Here is a 16,075-nt window from a genome sequence, read left to right as displayed (position 1 = left end):
AGCACTCAATTAAATGCATTAACAATTCTACCACAGGAGGCTGACAGATGGTACCATTGTTACAGTTTTAATTTAAATTGGCTAATACTATATTTCCACATCTTCGACATACAATACTAACCCTTTCCCTCCTAGAAAAATCTTTAAAAATATGTGGAAAAAAAAAATGTGGAAAACAAGCAACTTTTGAACATAAATAAAGCATTAAGCCAAGCCGTGCTTCCAAACCATTATCTATTTTGAAAGTATAGAGTAAAGCATCGGAGACTAGTTAAGACCCCAGCCTGTGAGCCCCGGATCTCTTTCCATATTTGCTTTTTTTTTTTGGCCTCGCTGTGCGGCTTCCAGGATGGGATCTTAGTTCCCTGACCAGGGATTGAACCTGGGGCCACGGCAGTGAAATCGCCGAGTCCTAACCATGGGCCCTCCATATTTGCTTTAAACCTGCCTCTTGTGATTTGTTCATCAAGGCTTACGTGATGTACACTGACATGCCTTCAACAGAGTTAGGGCCTCTCATTTTAAGACCCAAAAGGAAGTGATAAAATTTAATACTTCTAACCACTTTCACCTGAACAACTGTGTAATACCACCTACCTTTAAGAGTGTGATGAGAATTTACTGAATTAATTAATCTGAAGTGGTACCTGTCACACTATACTTCCTTCACAAAAAAGCCTTGGTTCTCTTTCTTCCCTCTTAGACATTTCAGGCTACATAACACAGGCCTGACACATCACATTTTACTTCAAAACACTTGTCTCCTACTGTTAATGTCTTTTCCTCTTTCTAGCTGGACATATAAATTAAATGCTTACTTAAGTGTCAAGGAGCTAATATTCTTGGTCCATCCTAGCCTTGCCAGAAAAGCTATTGATCTCAGTGCTCAAAAACCTACCAAATTGGGTAAGCTTTCCACCTCCCTCTTTGTTAAACAGCCCTAGACCAGTGCCCAAGGACCTGTGAACCATACTCAGAAACAACGATGGTCCGAGCACATGCATTTAAAAAGCACTTCAATAAACCACATCAGAAGTTTGAGGCCTTAGCAGAGATCTTTACCTGAGCTCTAACAAAGGTTTTCTACTTGAGCCTTATTTTTGTTTAAAAAATTTTTATTTCAACATACGTTTACCGACTACCTGCTATGTGCCAGGTAGGTGTGGTTTAATCAGAGAGAAATAATGTCTTGTGCATGGGATCTTATCTGATTTGTGTAGGACCACCTTCATTCCACACATGGGGGGATGGGCTGGAGAGGCTGGGTGACTTGCTATTGTGCCTTGTTTGGGGGAAGAAAGCTGAGAAATCCCAGCATTCTTGTTAAAAAGCCCATTTTTGCTTGCAGGTGCTGGCCCTTCGGTCTTTAGTAAGCCTTATAAGAAGAACTACACTGAAACCCTTTCTGAAATTCTGATTTTATGGAGTTACAGGGTAGTGGTGGTGAAAACATCCAATGAAGAGATTCTAGCATCTTTTCAATTGATAGATGGTTACGCTTAATTGAGGGGGGAAAAAAAAAAGATTCCGACCTACTCTGAAGAAGAAGAGAAAAATAGGGTGTAACTTTTCCCGGTACCAGTGGCCAAGATGCTTTGTGTGGCTTCTAACGCCACAGCAGGGGGCAGTGCTGAGCAGGGCTGTGAGCCCAGGCTTCGCATGCTGAGCGACCCCGTGCCCTCTGTCGTGGGCCTAGGAAGAGGCAATTCTTCCAGAAACTTATTTTGACGTTCACAGAAACCTATTGTTATTTCTACATCTTTTATCATAATTAACAGAGACCCAAACTTCTGAGGGTAATAGTAGTTCAGCCAAGACAAATGCACATGGACTGCGTGAAAGAACAGATCCAAGCGGCAGAAACACAAGGACAAGGAAGGAGTAAAGGTGTTACACACAAAGAGCCAAGCAGGGCGTACTCAGAAATCGGGTCCTCCTGCCACCAGGTTTGAACGTCACCTGCTCAGACGCACAGTTAAACTTCGCACAGCCTGTGAGAGGGGAAGAACGGGGAAGAACGGGGAGAGAAGAGACAGAACACAGCTACGAGACGTTAGAACCCGAGGCTGGAGAGTGAGATGCGCTAAGACAGCACACAGAGGAACGAGCTTCCAGGACAGGCCCGGACGTGGGGCAGGAGGGTCAGGCCGCAGTCCCGCCACCTGCCCAGACCGAGCGCCTCCCCCAAGTACACTCATCCTGCTGGGAGGCGGCCTAACGCCTAACTTCTGTGGCGCTGTGGCGAAAGCACCTACTTCACTATCTAGGTTCCTGATTTCACTCTTCTCCACCCACATGCCCAACTCCTTTCAGCTTCTGTTCTAATGTTACCAGAAGGTCTTTCCTCTACAGAAATGTTCTGAGTGATCATTTTATTAAACATTTGTTTATTAACCTATATTAGGGGAGTAGACTGTAGGTAAAAACTTGGAATGGACTTGAATTCATTTTAGTATGTGTCTCTCATACTTAGAAATTTTAAAAGTCTACACTGGCTAATCAAATGCATTAACTTTCAGAAATGGCTGAAACTCCTTAGAATGTGGTCCAGGAAATCCCAGTCTAGTATTAAAGCATAAGCTCCAAATCCCAAAGGAGTCATTCATTTCACTGAGGCTTCACAGGGGCACAGATGTCACTTTTTACTGTAGTCCCTTGAAAAAACCTATTTCCACCCGACGGGAGCAGTGACCCCACCTCATCTAGTCGTCACCCACTCCCCTTACAGCCCAAGGAGCCATGTGGGTACCGTGCGGCTGGTTCCTGGTCAGCTGCTCCTCCAACCCACCTGAACAGGTTCCTCACCAGGCTTTTGTCCCACATATGGCAATATCTCCATTTTAATGTTCTTGGAAGATGCTGGCTGCTTTGATTTCTTACCTTGACCTGGAGCAGAAAGGCTTGGTACTGAAATGGCACCATCACTGGTGAAGGCTGAATACAGGTTGTCACTGGAGGGAGATGGCTTAAGGGGCTGTAACAGCTGATTCTGCCCCGTCTCTGGGATGTTGCCAGGAGCGGGGAGGGTCTGCTGGGGGTGCAAGACTGAAGCTGCACTCTGGCCAGACAGGTTACCTGCCAAAAGACACAGCGGCATGAGGGAACGTGCACAGCCTTCCAACCGCACCTGACAGGCACTGTTTTTCCTCCAATGTGTCCCACTGAGGGATTAATAATGGGCCCAAAACTACAGGAGATCAAAGAGCAAGGGTCTCACTGACAGGAGGGGAAGTGAGACGTAGCAGGAGACTCAACAGGCAACAGGGCTACAGGACCCCATCCCTGAAGATGCTGAGCCGTCGACAACCTGGATGATTCCAAGTCTGAGCTGAGTAAGAAGACTAGCACGGGCAGTGGGCATGAGAGAATTCCATTTTGCAATCTCAGCATTGCCTTTTTTACCCTCTTATAAACACTGAGTTGGATCATGATACAAATTGGTTCCAGAGACAGTCTCTGCTTAGTCTTTCTGTACATGTGTGAGATCAAGTACAAAAGAGGTGTCAAAAATGACGTAGGGATTAGAGAGTAATGCATATTTAAAATTATTCTTAAAAGGTGGCTTCCCATCATTAGCCAGGTGGCCTGAAATGGACTAACTTCTCTCCTCCTTAGCAGCTAGTGGACTAGGCGTCCGTCCACGCAAAAAGAAGGTCGAAACTGGGCTCAGAACCTAAATTAGCGGCTACTGCTTATAATCACGTCTCCTAATGAACTGGTTCTCATGTGCTAGAGAAAAGGTTTGGGTCTCTGAAAGCTTCCAGAGAATGGAAAGCTGTTAAGTTTACAACTGCTTTCCAACACATTTATATTAGAACTGAAGAGCAAGTATGAGGTATAAACTTATTTTAGCTGCTTTTACTTTTCAACTAGTTATCTGTTAACATTACCATAATTTCACCAAAGGGTAAAAACTCGCTATCATAATGAAAAATAGGCAAACTACAATTCATTTCCAGAGATTATGATTTAACTATTTTTTTTATTAGAAACACTAGCAAGTTCTTTATCCCAATATAGATAAATAAAACAAAAACTTTAGCCAAGGAAATTACCATATGACATACCCAAATTACCTATCGGAAATTTACATTCATCCCAGTTGTAATTATGACCAATTCATTCATTAAAAAGGAAGAATCTACCTGGACTTCACTAAACAGAGAACAATGTATTTTCTCTCAACTGCCTACGAGCTTGGTGAAATGTGAGCTCCATGAGTTAGCAGGCAAAGCTAAGTGTTTTATCCTCAACAACGACTATAAACGGAGGCAATATGGATTACAAAGGAATAGGTCATAGCACTGACCTGTCTTCCATAAACTCAAAAGACGTTCTATAAATATGGGGAGTAGACAAGGCAAGGAAGCAAGCATATTAGGAAAGTCAAACGCCTTCGAAATTTAACAAATGTTCCGTAGGTTACATGCACGTTTGGAGACAAAAACAAAAGATGGGACAGCCATGGCTGACCTGGTCCAGGGCTTTTATTCCCCAAGGAGCTGCTGCGACTAGACTTGCTGCCTTTGCTTTTGGTGGGTCGCCTTCTCCTCCCTGCAAGGGGGGCAGCTGGGGGAATGATGACGGCAGGAGGAACCTTGCCCAGTTTGGTATACAAAGATTCAATTTCATGCTTCTGGCGACTCTGCAGGTCTTGAATCTCTTTAAGATGTCTATGAAAGATAACCAAGCATAATTCAAAAATAGTATACCCACCTTCGTTCAAACAAGAATTAACAACATTATTTAACCTCCATTCACATATTTACTCATCAATGAATCCTTCCCCCAAATGTACTGAATCTAATTGCTATCACCTTGCGATTCTAGTGTGTCAGCTCCTCTTGCTGGCCTCCATTACCCAAGCCAAATTCCAGCAAGCTCCTAGCCAACCACAAATGGTTGGTGATGTGTTGGAGAAAGAGATTTCCTGACTTGGAAGCTCTACACAGGAATACTGAACTTGCGAATCGGACCCAGTTCTTCAAACGTGACCAAGAAAACCTGCTATCGTGATCTATATCCCAGTGCCACTACCAGATTCACCTGGTAGACCAATAGCAGCTAAGATGAGGTTCACAACGCAAAAGAGCCACTGACAACAATAACACGCTAAGAGTAATGCCAAGGTGCTGAAGCAGTTCTGTAAGAACTACACTCAGCCAGCCAGCTCTTGTACACCGCCCCCTCTAGCTCTGGGAGCCAGCCCTCCATACAGCTCTGCCGGTACCCTTTCACAGGAGAAACGCACGTACTTTTCCCGTAGCCGCCGCAGCTCTAACTTCAAGTCCTCATCCTCAATATCTGATTCATTGTCGCTGCTCATGTAAGAGGAGTTGAAGGAATGACTAAGGCCCTGGACAGGGAGGCTCTTTGAGCTCAGCTGCGGGGAGTGCGGACTCCCTGAGCCATCGTCCACATCCCGACCGAGGAAGGCAGCCTCCAGGTCAGAGGACGGCCCGTTCAGATGTGAAGCCTCTGACAGTTCGGGCTTCTCTTTCTTTGGTATCACAGCAGGAAGAACATCGTGTCCCAAATCTAGAAAAGGAGGAGATACCACTGGTCCCTCCTTCTTTGCCTCAGTAATCTCGTCTTCGGTTCTTGAAACGGAGAAGCGACCGACTTTGCTTGCTGTAGTTGTCACCTGAAAACGTCCAACCTTGGAAGGCTGCCCAGTTTCTGACGTTGCTTCTGAGGCAGGAGTTTTACGGGCGCTATCCAGCATATCTGAAGAGGCGCCACGGACGGCTATTCCATTGGGCTCTGGCTTCACCAGGGTACTCTCTGGACTACTGCTTGATAGCACTGAGGACTCTGAAGTACTGGATTCAAAATGAACAGACTTTACATCTTCTGACTTATTTTTACCCTCTTTCTGGGGATCATCCACTGCAACTGAAACCTGATGGAAGAGGCCAAAAGGGAATCACTTTATTTCCCAGTCTGAGTAGGCTGATTGTTTACATAGCCCCTCCATCTCTGACTGTGAAAATAAACTGAATACCATTCACTGTAGAGCATGACATATCTGTACTGAGATGTACAGATTAGATATAGATTCTGAGCAGCTGGCTAAGCTAACTAAGTAAATTATCTACTTTCACATCTCACGTTGTGCACAGGACTCAGATTACATCTTAATGAAAATATCAATAACAACAGGTCATGGAATACTGAAGGTTGCTTGTGAACAAGAAAAACTACAAAGATTAAATCTAATAAATGTTAAATGCCAGCTAAGCTTCAAGAATCAGCACAACTAGCTGGTGCTAAAAGAAGGATCTAGATTGTTGTCCTAGTTCGACAATGTATTATAAATACAAACTCAGGGTGGCGACAAACTCTGAGAACCTCAGTTTACAAATGAGAAAAATATGACCTAATATCCCCAACTTCAAGTGCTATCATGAGAATAATTAGAAAGCAGGTGTGAAAACAGAAAAAGAAAAAAAAAAAGATTTTCAAAGCTTGTATGGCCCTATGTACTAAGCCAGAAAACGTTCACTTGTTTCCCAACTGGGAAAATACAATTAGATGGTATTATTTGATGATGACTCAGTATTTTCACTTTGGAAATTAATCCTAAGAAAATTATCCTAAACATGGAAAATGTTTTTATATACAAAGATGTTCACTGTTACTTTACTTACTATGTTGGAAAAATTAGAAACAACCTAATGACTGAGAATAGGAAAATGGTTAGATAAACCTACTACTAGATGGGAAAAAGCTACAAAGTGTCAGTATCATTCAGAGGAGAAGCAGGGCCAATTTTAGATACACACATGTACAGAGCAAAAGGAATAGAAAGAAACACACCCCAAAAAGTAATCCCAGGGGTGGGGTGGAAGGATGGGCAGACATTGTGACTATCTACTGTTTCTCTACTGTTCTAAATATTCTTTATTTTCTTTAATTAGCATGTATTATTTTTTAGAGGGGAAAATGATAAAGAGCTAAAAAGTGCTTTATATAAAAGAAATATGTCATTGACGGCAATTAGGTCCCAAAACGTAGATAATAATTTTATTATATACACACTCCCCCCAAATTGGGAATCCCTTTTTTATTATATACACAATCCCCCAGCAGTGACTGTCTTACCTGAAATCGCCCCATCTTAAAAACACCAGTTCCTGAAGTGGGTGCTAGGATAGGACCTTCTGTGACTTGAGACACTGAAACAAGTACATGGAGGAGGAAAAGAACTTAAATCAGCATCTCTTTTTAGTTGGTTTCTTTTTGCTTCAGCCAGAAACACAGCAAAATGAGACTACGTATCAGAAGAAGAAAGTTGTTACAGGCAAGGGAGACTTCCTTACCTCCCTTTCCCTGACCCTGTCCAACAAGGGGAAACAGTTACTGTTTGCTTTCCTACTAGACACCTTGAGTGTGAAAGACTGTATCGTTGTGAAACCCTCTACCTTCCCTTGTACACTCGCACAGAGGACATAGCACTGTTTGGAGGAATAAAAGTCACACAGCAACAAAGCGGCTTCACGGCGTAACTCAAACATGAAGAGATACTATAAAAACTAAGGCTAACAGGCAATGACACCACAATTTCATCCTATAATTCAAAGACAGAAATAAATGAAGCGAACAGTAAGATTTTACCTAGGATACTAAAGACCCACTTTTAAATGAAAACCAGCTATGGCAAACTGGTTTAGGCAACACTTAAGCAAAATCCTAGAACAGGACAGTGTTAAGTGGCAGAATCACTGGTAAGTAGTTTTGAGCAACTTTAAAGCCACCGAGGTCCTCCTCTTCAGGGACAATCACTTGTTTGAGTTTCTTTCTAGAGATAATTAATATATACTAGCATTTTCTTTATTTTATACAACTAGTAGAATATTGATTTTGATATTTTCACTTAATGATGTAACTTAGAGATCTTTCCATATCAGTCTCATTCTTTTTAATGGCTGCATAGTGTTGTAGTGTATGTATATGTTATATACATATGAAAAATTTAAAAATATACCACATTTTATCCAGTCTTCAACTGATGGAAATTTAACTTATTCCGAACTTCCTGTTACTATAAAAGTGCTCTAATATGTATATTCTTATAGATCTGTGAAATAAATACCTAAAAATAGACGTACTGGGTTGGCCAAAAAGTTCATTTAGGAACCCGAACAAACTTTTTGGCCAACCCAATACTGAATCGCTGTCATTTAAAACGCTGACAGACATAAACTGATCTCCAAAAAGGCTGTACCAAGTCACCAGTGGCTTTTGAACTTCTGAATTTACCAAGGACAGGTGAGAAATACGATCACTTGTAGTTTTATTCTGCATTTCTGTTACATGAAGGAAGTTAAATATCTTCATGTCTAAGTTTCTTTTTTTTCTGTATCTTTTGATTATTTCTTGGTCCATGCCAAATTTACAGAAATTCTTTATATTAACAAAAGTAGTCCTTTTTGTGATACGAATATACAACACACACATTTCCCAGTTTTCCATTTATCTTTGGACAGAACAGTACTTTTCTTCCCCATGCAGAAATTTAAAATCTATTAATGCTTCTGGGTTGGGTATTAAATGTAATAATAACATCTTTCTCTATATCAGGGAGCAGCAAACTATGATCTGTGGACCAAATTTAGCCCACTGCTTGTTTTTATAAATAAATTTTATTGGAACACAGTTAAACTCCTTCCTTTATTATCTATCGCTCCTTTTAGGCTACAATATGTTGGATACTTGAGTAGCTATGACAGAGACTGTATGGCCAGCAAAACCTAAAATATTCCCTTCCTGGCCTTTTACAGAACAAGTTTGTCAACCCTGCTCTAGACAGTTGGAAAAAAAAAAAAGATTCCTTTTGTTTTCGTACAGTCCTATTTTATGACATCATTTTCCATCTTTGTTCCATTTTGAATTTACTTTGGCCTAGGCTAGGTGATCTATCTTTACTTTTTTCCAGATGGCTGTCCAGTTGTCCCAAACCATTTACTGAAATATCCCCTCTTTTCTCACTGATTTGAAAGGCCACCTTTTTCATTTTCTACATTCCATTTTTAGTTTGTCCATTTCTAGACTTTCTAATCTGTTCCACTGATTTTCAAGTCACTTCTTTTAAAATGAGAGCCAATTCAGATTGTGACTGCCTTGAAAATAATTTACTTTAGCAAGGTTTTAAGTGAAATTTAGCACTTAAGGAAGACAGGAAGAAGTAAGAGCATTCAGGTAATCTTATTAATAGTTACACAGGGAATTACATTTATGTCAGGTGGTGTTGAGGAGAATGGATATAATAAAAAGGGAAAATTATTATTAAGCATGTGCTATATAAAATTACATTAAGCATATCTCATTCAATTATTTTCACTTTTGATTATAAATGATTCTGAAGGAAAAGGCAACAAAAAATAAGTGTTACACTTCCCAGGTTCTGTGGGACTGATGGTGAAAAGAGATTTACAACAAAACTTTACAGCACTAGTAGTTGATAATGAACTTATGACTAAGCACATGGTGATAAAAGTTCTAAGAAAACATTTAAGTTGTTGGTATGGACAATTTTTACAAAGTTAAGTTGGAAATGTGCCTTTTTTAAAAAGATTATATTTATGGACAGGCCAATTCTAAAGACTCCAGAAATAGATAAAAACGTTTGGGGGCTTCCCTGGTGGCACAGTGGTTAAGAATCCGCCTGCCAATGCAGGGGACACGGGTTCGAGCCCTGGTCCGGGAAGATCCCACATGCCGCGGAGCAACCAAGCCCACGAGCCATAACTACTGCAGCCTGCGCTCTAGAGCCCACGAGCCACAACTACTGAGCCTGTGTGCCACAACTACTGAAGCCCGCACACCTAGAGCCCGTGCTCTGCAATAAGAGAAGCCACCACAATGAGCAGCCCGCGCACCACAACAAAGAGTAGCCCCCGCTTGCCGCAACTAGAAAGCCCACGCACAGCAATGAGGACACAACACAGCCAAAAAAAATAATAATAATGTTTAAACTGATGATTTGAAATCTTACATTTGTATTTCTACCATCCATGCTGTTCAAACTTATCTATATTTCTATATATCTCAAAAGCCAAGAGGTGGCCAATAAATTAACTTTATAAATATGCTTGAATTTCCTTGTATCTCTTAGCAAGGATTTGGCTGAGCTAATAATAACAAAGGGTCTTATGCTAAGAAACTATCATTACTCCCTGGCATGCTACCCCTCAGAAAAAAAAAGTAAAAAATTCACAACTCTGCTGATATTACATGCTCTCAATATTAGTATCAATGCTCCTCAATCATGAAATACATAAAAATGTTGTTCAACACAGTCTCAAGTTCACCTACGAACTCTCGAGAATGTGTCTCTGAAATAGTAACCTCTACCATCAGTTACAGGAAGGTCTGGAAGTGGGAATACAGAGGAGGAAGGATGCTTCTCACCATCCTTCTGAAGCTGGGCTCCTGCTTCCACAACCGCTGTTGGAGCCACCACGGACACGGGCTGCAAACACACACAGATACACAACGTCTTTAGCATCAGTGACTTACAAAGAGTGACTTTATAACCTAAAAGTAAGTCTGATGTAAAGAAAGACAGGCATTTTTAGAGACTTTTAAAAGAAATTTTGAGTCTTAACCTTTCCAAACTGCTTTCTTAATTTTTCTCATGGAATGCTCAAAAGTATAACTTGGATATTCATAGAAAAAGTAGTTTTAATCAGAACATTATTGTGTCACAAGCCTAAAAGGAAGAAGTTAAGACTTCAAACTTAAAGTATATAGCCTCCTCCAAAGCATAAACACAAAGTCCATAGAACTGATCTGTGGTATGATTCTAACCACAGGTAAGACAAGAAAAGTGTCTCCCGAATCAAATTGTTTCCATAGTTACACTACCGGGTCAGTGTTACTCTCTCATTCATTGTCTCATTTCTGTCGACTGGAACAAGCAAAGACTCTGATTAGGTGTTAAAGGCATTAATAATGGTCTAGGTTACAGCTTATACTCCAGGAATATAATATCTTAGGGTTGTGGGGAGATTTTATCAGAACTCACACCAACTGCAGGCGTCAGCACAACGGTCTCTGGACTGAGCGTTCTTCTCAGCTGAGCGTCCAGATCTCCCAGGGGCTGCTGGGGCTGAAGGACACAACACGGTTAGCACAGCCCCGGGCACAGCCAGAGCCGGCTTACACAGGGCACACCGCTTCCTGCTTCAGGGCCACACAGCGTAACACACGTCTGCTCACTCAACGTCAAGCTCAATATCCTAAGTTCAACTTAGTTGTACTGCTTGAATGAATTACAAGCTCTCAAAATTTTACTGTCAAGTTCTCAAGCCACAGAAAAACTCAGTTATATTTATGTTTTTACAGTTTTGAAGTCTCCTTTCTTACCTTCTATGTTTGATGTTACTTAGAAATAGAAAAGTTAACTATCTGTCCTCTCCTTAAAAATATATTCTGAAAAATGTATCAAGATTGATTGGTAGATTAACTGTATTGTTCCCTATTTTCTTTTTCAGTTGGGTGCATCTTTCTGGAAGCCTGTCCTTATGAATAAAAGATGGTATTAACATACTCTGTCACTACCTTGGCTTCTATCGACCCACGCCTCCCCAGCCTTCATCTATGCTTCTCCCTCTATATGCAGCACCATCCACTTATCCTCACCCACTACGTAGCTAATTGGCAGTTTCTCATCACATTTTGGGCCCTCTTAGGAACTGGAATACATGTTTTTAATGAGAAAATAGGTTCAAGACTTTCACAATGCTTTTTTTCCCCAAAATTTAGCAGCTGATGGAATGGGTTCTCTATTGGAGTTATCACTTTATTATGGCAAGTTCCTTAAATTATGTTTTACTGTACATCTGGGATTAAAGAAGGAGGATAAATTCAGACTTCAAGTTAGCAATTTACCATGTTTTTCTTATATCTTATTCTAAAGTAAATTCCTAATTTATTTTCAATGTTTACTAGCTTGTCCCATGTCAGAAGTTTTTTCATAGTTACAATGGGATCATACCAAGTACTTTATTTATGGGAATTCAACTAATGTGTAGGGTGGGGGGTAGGGTGGGAAAGGGAAATAATAATTTAAATATTGCAGGCAATTCTGACCCGTAGTGAGCAGAACTGTGAGATGGGACTCTCACATTCACGTCACTGGTCTCAGTTCTTCTCGGAGCAGTCTCATGTGAGCTGAGCTGTGTGGTTTTTGTACTTTAAGATATAATACCTGTTTTTCATAAACATGACCCTTACACCCAATTACTTCATTAGGTGGTCACTGAAAAAAAAAGTCAAACATTCAAGAAAAAACAGGTTGTACTGAACTCATAGAAAAAGGACGTTACCAGTTATCAGGGTGGTACCCTTTCCTCAGGAACTTTCAGTTAATTTTGATGACATATAAGTTTTTACTTCCACAATGGTCTAATCTTTCACTATTCTACAAAAGTATGAATGACAGAGGAATTATATTTCTTTTGGCAAACTGTCATGTTTGCTATTTTCTTTTTTTGTAAGATATGACAAAATATTAATATCAAATGATTTTTAGATGACTTGCTTCTTACTTTAAGTAGGGCCTGTATCTTCAGCTATGGTGTTTTAAAAGAAAGTTGTTACTAAGTCAAAATCAAATAGAAGCCAGAAGGCAAGATCATGCAATGGAGAATTTAAATAAGCTTTGTGAAAGAAAGGAGAGGCACAAAAAGAAATCTGCCAAGTCTTGGGGCACCTGCGTTAGTGAAGGTCCTGGAAAAGGTGGCAGCTGCTCGCTGGGTGGAGTACCAGCTGGAAGTTCAGTACCCACTGGCAGCACCTACAGACACGAAGGGAAATTCAAGTCCATGAGACACTAAGAGTAAAGACTGCATACTGGAGAACAAACCAACTAATTCAAATGCAGAAGCATAAGAATAAAATGTATCTAGTTAAGGCAAGTTTGTCACCTGGGTTACACTCTGGTATCTACCTTAAATAAAGGACATTATAACCATGATACTATTACAGGGGTCACCATGACATACCAATAAAACGAACAGAAAAGTTTAGTAAAAGGCTATCCCCTAGGGAAAGCAGAGAGAACAAAGGCTGTTTAGACACAAGAGGCACAATCCAGATACTCCTGAGCTTCTTATTTGGTACAGTATTATCAGGCTTTCCTGGGAAAACAAAACAGTTCAGAAATAACCATGGGGCAGGTCTGATAACAAAAGGCATCAGAAATCTAATACTATCAAGTAATCTGTATTTTGTCTGAGTGAAGCCTCTATATTACCCTGCTGTAAAAAGAATCTCACATCAATAGCAATGCAGCAAGATGGGCGAAGCATACAATACAGTAGGAGAAACACAGCCTTGTTATTTGGAGAAGATGAGAGACTGAATATGGCAGAATGAGAGGAAGCCACCATAGCAGAACCAGAAAACACATTCGAGTTATTTTATCCCTAGCATTAGATTCATTTCTCCTCCTCCACATCAAAGTCATCACCAACTTCCAACTTTTTATAACCCTCCAATTGCGCATGTACGGAATCTGAGCAAGGCAGAAAACGTGCTTCGTTCTCACGGCAACAGGGCTGTGAGCTGCTGTTACTGTGCACAGCCGCCAGCAGGAACACTCAGCTCCCTTTTGGGAACCGGCTTTCTTCAGTCTGTACCAATTCAGAGATAATGCCCGTATTTTACCTGACTGTTACACACTCTCAGAAAATCTTACAACATAATTAACCCCCAATCCTGCCGTATTTCATAAAAAAAAAAAAAAAAAATCTCATGTTCAATGTACATACATCCTAAAATCACCTTCAATCAATTTATTTAATAAATACCGAGTACCTACCACAAGCTAGGCATCTTTATAACTATACTGCAAGGCTGAATTGAAAAACGTGTACTTTTGGGGGAGGGGGAGAAGAGTGATCATATTTTTCAAACTATTTCAAAACAAGAAGCTTACTGGAGGCTTAGTTAAAGGTGGCTTTGGTGCAGCAGTTCCAGGTTTCACTCCTGGCACAGTGCTGACTGGGGTGGAAACTTGCCCAGGAGTGACCGCTGGTATAACTGATGAACCAGTTGTTCCTAAGGGCAAACTGGTTGGTGGTAAGCAAGTACTTGTAGTGGAAGTCATGAGTTTGCTTGGTGCAACAGCAGTGGTTGGGAGGCCTGGTGTGACAGTGGTCTCCATGACGAGTGACGTGTCCAGCGAGACAGAAGCATGCTGAGCTCCAGATGAGCTGTGCTCACTGAAGAGAGACCGCAGCTTTTCCTCTAAAGTCTTTATGTCATCAATCCCAGGAGCTTTGGGCTGAGTATCAGCATCTATTTCAGGACAGTGAGTATGGGGCTGGTTGGGAAGCAAAGCTGGTTGAGGTTGACTATGAATTAGTGTCTGCTGTACAGCAGGCACATTGGCAACAGGTTGTACCAAAGGTGGGATACTAGCTACTTGGGGTAGCAGAGGTGAGGAAGTAGGTCCTGCCTGGGAAAGGGCAGGAGTAGAAGCTACAGCTGATGGGATGACCAAAGGATGAGCCACACCAGGCTGAGAAACAGCACTAGATAGCCCTGCTCCCAGGGAGGGAGAGGAAGATGACGCGGGGAGGGACAAAGCCAATCCGGTCATGCTGCTATGAGATATCTTATCCAGTGCGTGCGCACTAACCACCACAGTCTCCGCTCGAGTGAGAGCAGAGGTGCTGCTGCTGAGTGGAAGGGACGGCTGTGCAGCTAGGCTTGGGGCCGGAGCGGTGGCCGACACGGATGTTAGCGAGGCTGCCCCAGCCATGCCGCCCGCCACCTGCTGCGACGATACAGGTGAAGGCTTAGCGCCGGGGGCAGCAGCACTGCTCACTGCAGAGGCTGCCGCCACTGAGACTGGTACAGGGGGGAATGTGCCTGTACTGGAGACAGCGCTCCCAGATGTGGGAGCCTGAACTGACTGGAATGTCGCTGATACTGAGACGACTGCAGGCACTGTGATGCTTGACACCACACTGGAAAGTATCGGGGATTCAGATGCAGGTGGTACAGGGAGACCACTGGAGGGTATTACACCTGTGCAGGTGGCAACTCCAGCAATCCCCTTTTCAGCGGGCACTGCAACCTCAGACTGAGTGGCTGATGTGGGAGCGTCACTAAGAGGGCAGCCCGTGGCAGGGGCTGATGCTGAGTGTACTGCTGCCGCTCCAGCAGGGCTGATCACGGGAGGGGGCGCTGCTGGGAACGCCGGCCCCGACGGACGGAAGTTGGCAGGTGCTGTGCTCGGCCCTTCTGCCATTTGCGCACGTCTAAGTTCAGAAAAGGCCTGCTGTAGACTAAGGGACGAAGCAGAGTGAGACAAGCTCATTCCAGCGCCAGCAGATGTAGAAGCAGCAACTGCAAAGGAAAATAAAAACTCAGAATCAGTTCTTTTTAAAAAGGTGGGTTCAAAAGACTGTCTTAACAATCTACTTTTGGGATTCCCAACAATGCCACATACCAACAAGGTATAAAACCTCCCCCAAGGACACGATAGGCTCTAAAACGGCAAAGTGGTATAGCAGTTCCAGCAAAAGAATGATCTCATATGAATATCTATTTCTGAAAAAAACACGGAGTAACCTCAAACGATATACAGCAGCACTAAATGGAGATACAAACACGCAGTGCTGAATCTACACAGTATCAATCACACGGGCTGTATCTAGTATGGCCACCCTTCTGTGCCCTTTTGCTGCAATCCTCTCTATTCATCACCTATTTCCCTGTCTCCAAATGTTTATCTGTTGGTCAGTCTCAATTTTCTACTATTCTTTGTTGTCTATGTCACCATTTGAACTACTGCTTGATGACCAAGCTTCCAATAAAGGAGAGACACAGGATTTATATATGTATGTGGTAGAAGCAATTCCTTACCTGTATCTGATACTTCACTGAAAATTTTTGATTCTCGTAATCGACTTTCTGGCACAGGACTTACTATAAACCGTCTTCCGGCAGAATGAACAACTTGAGTTAAAGAACTGGTAGGAAGGCCTGCTTAAAAAGAAACAAACCATTTAATCGCATTATTATTATTATATACATTGTCACTAACACAAAGCTTCAA

At 42.0% G+C, this 16,075-nt stretch overlaps 1 protein-coding gene across 21 annotated transcripts in view; it reads right to left on the bottom strand.

The window, feature by feature from the left end:
* The window catches only part of WNK1 (WNK lysine deficient protein kinase 1), a 133,299-nt gene that overhangs the window by 6,772 nt on the left and 110,452 nt on the right, over positions 1 to 16,075 (bottom strand). For 11 of the 21 annotated variants that reach the window (XM_082422022.1, XM_082422008.1, XM_082422023.1 and 8 more), the window contains 9 exons: positions 15,883 to 16,005; positions 13,946 to 15,363; positions 12,719 to 12,802; positions 11,030 to 11,113; positions 10,414 to 10,474; positions 7,105 to 7,178; positions 5,256 to 5,902; positions 4,474 to 4,673; positions 2,881 to 3,075 (listed from right to left, as the gene is read on the bottom strand). In XM_082422022.1, coding sequence (XP_082278148.1) covers positions 2,881 to 3,075; positions 4,474 to 4,673; positions 5,256 to 5,902; positions 7,105 to 7,178; positions 10,414 to 10,474; positions 11,030 to 11,113; positions 12,719 to 12,802; positions 13,946 to 15,363; positions 15,883 to 16,005 — 2,886 coding nt within the window. The remainder of the gene's footprint in view (positions 1 to 2,880; positions 3,076 to 4,473; positions 4,674 to 5,255; positions 5,903 to 7,104; positions 7,179 to 10,413; positions 10,475 to 11,029; positions 11,114 to 12,718; positions 12,803 to 13,945; positions 15,364 to 15,882; positions 16,006 to 16,075) is intronic. The other 10 variants (XM_082422019.1, XM_082422027.1, XM_082422026.1 and 7 more) reach the window with 2 other exon arrangements.

The sequence above is a fragment of the Balaenoptera physalus genome (genome assembly GCF_965194825.1).
Source record: "Balaenoptera physalus genome assembly, chromosome: 13".
Classification (NCBI taxonomy): Eukaryota; Metazoa; Chordata; class Mammalia; order Artiodactyla; family Balaenopteridae; genus Balaenoptera; species Balaenoptera physalus.
Note: the sequence above shows the minus strand (reverse complement) of the source record. Positions and strands in the feature narration are given on the sequence as shown.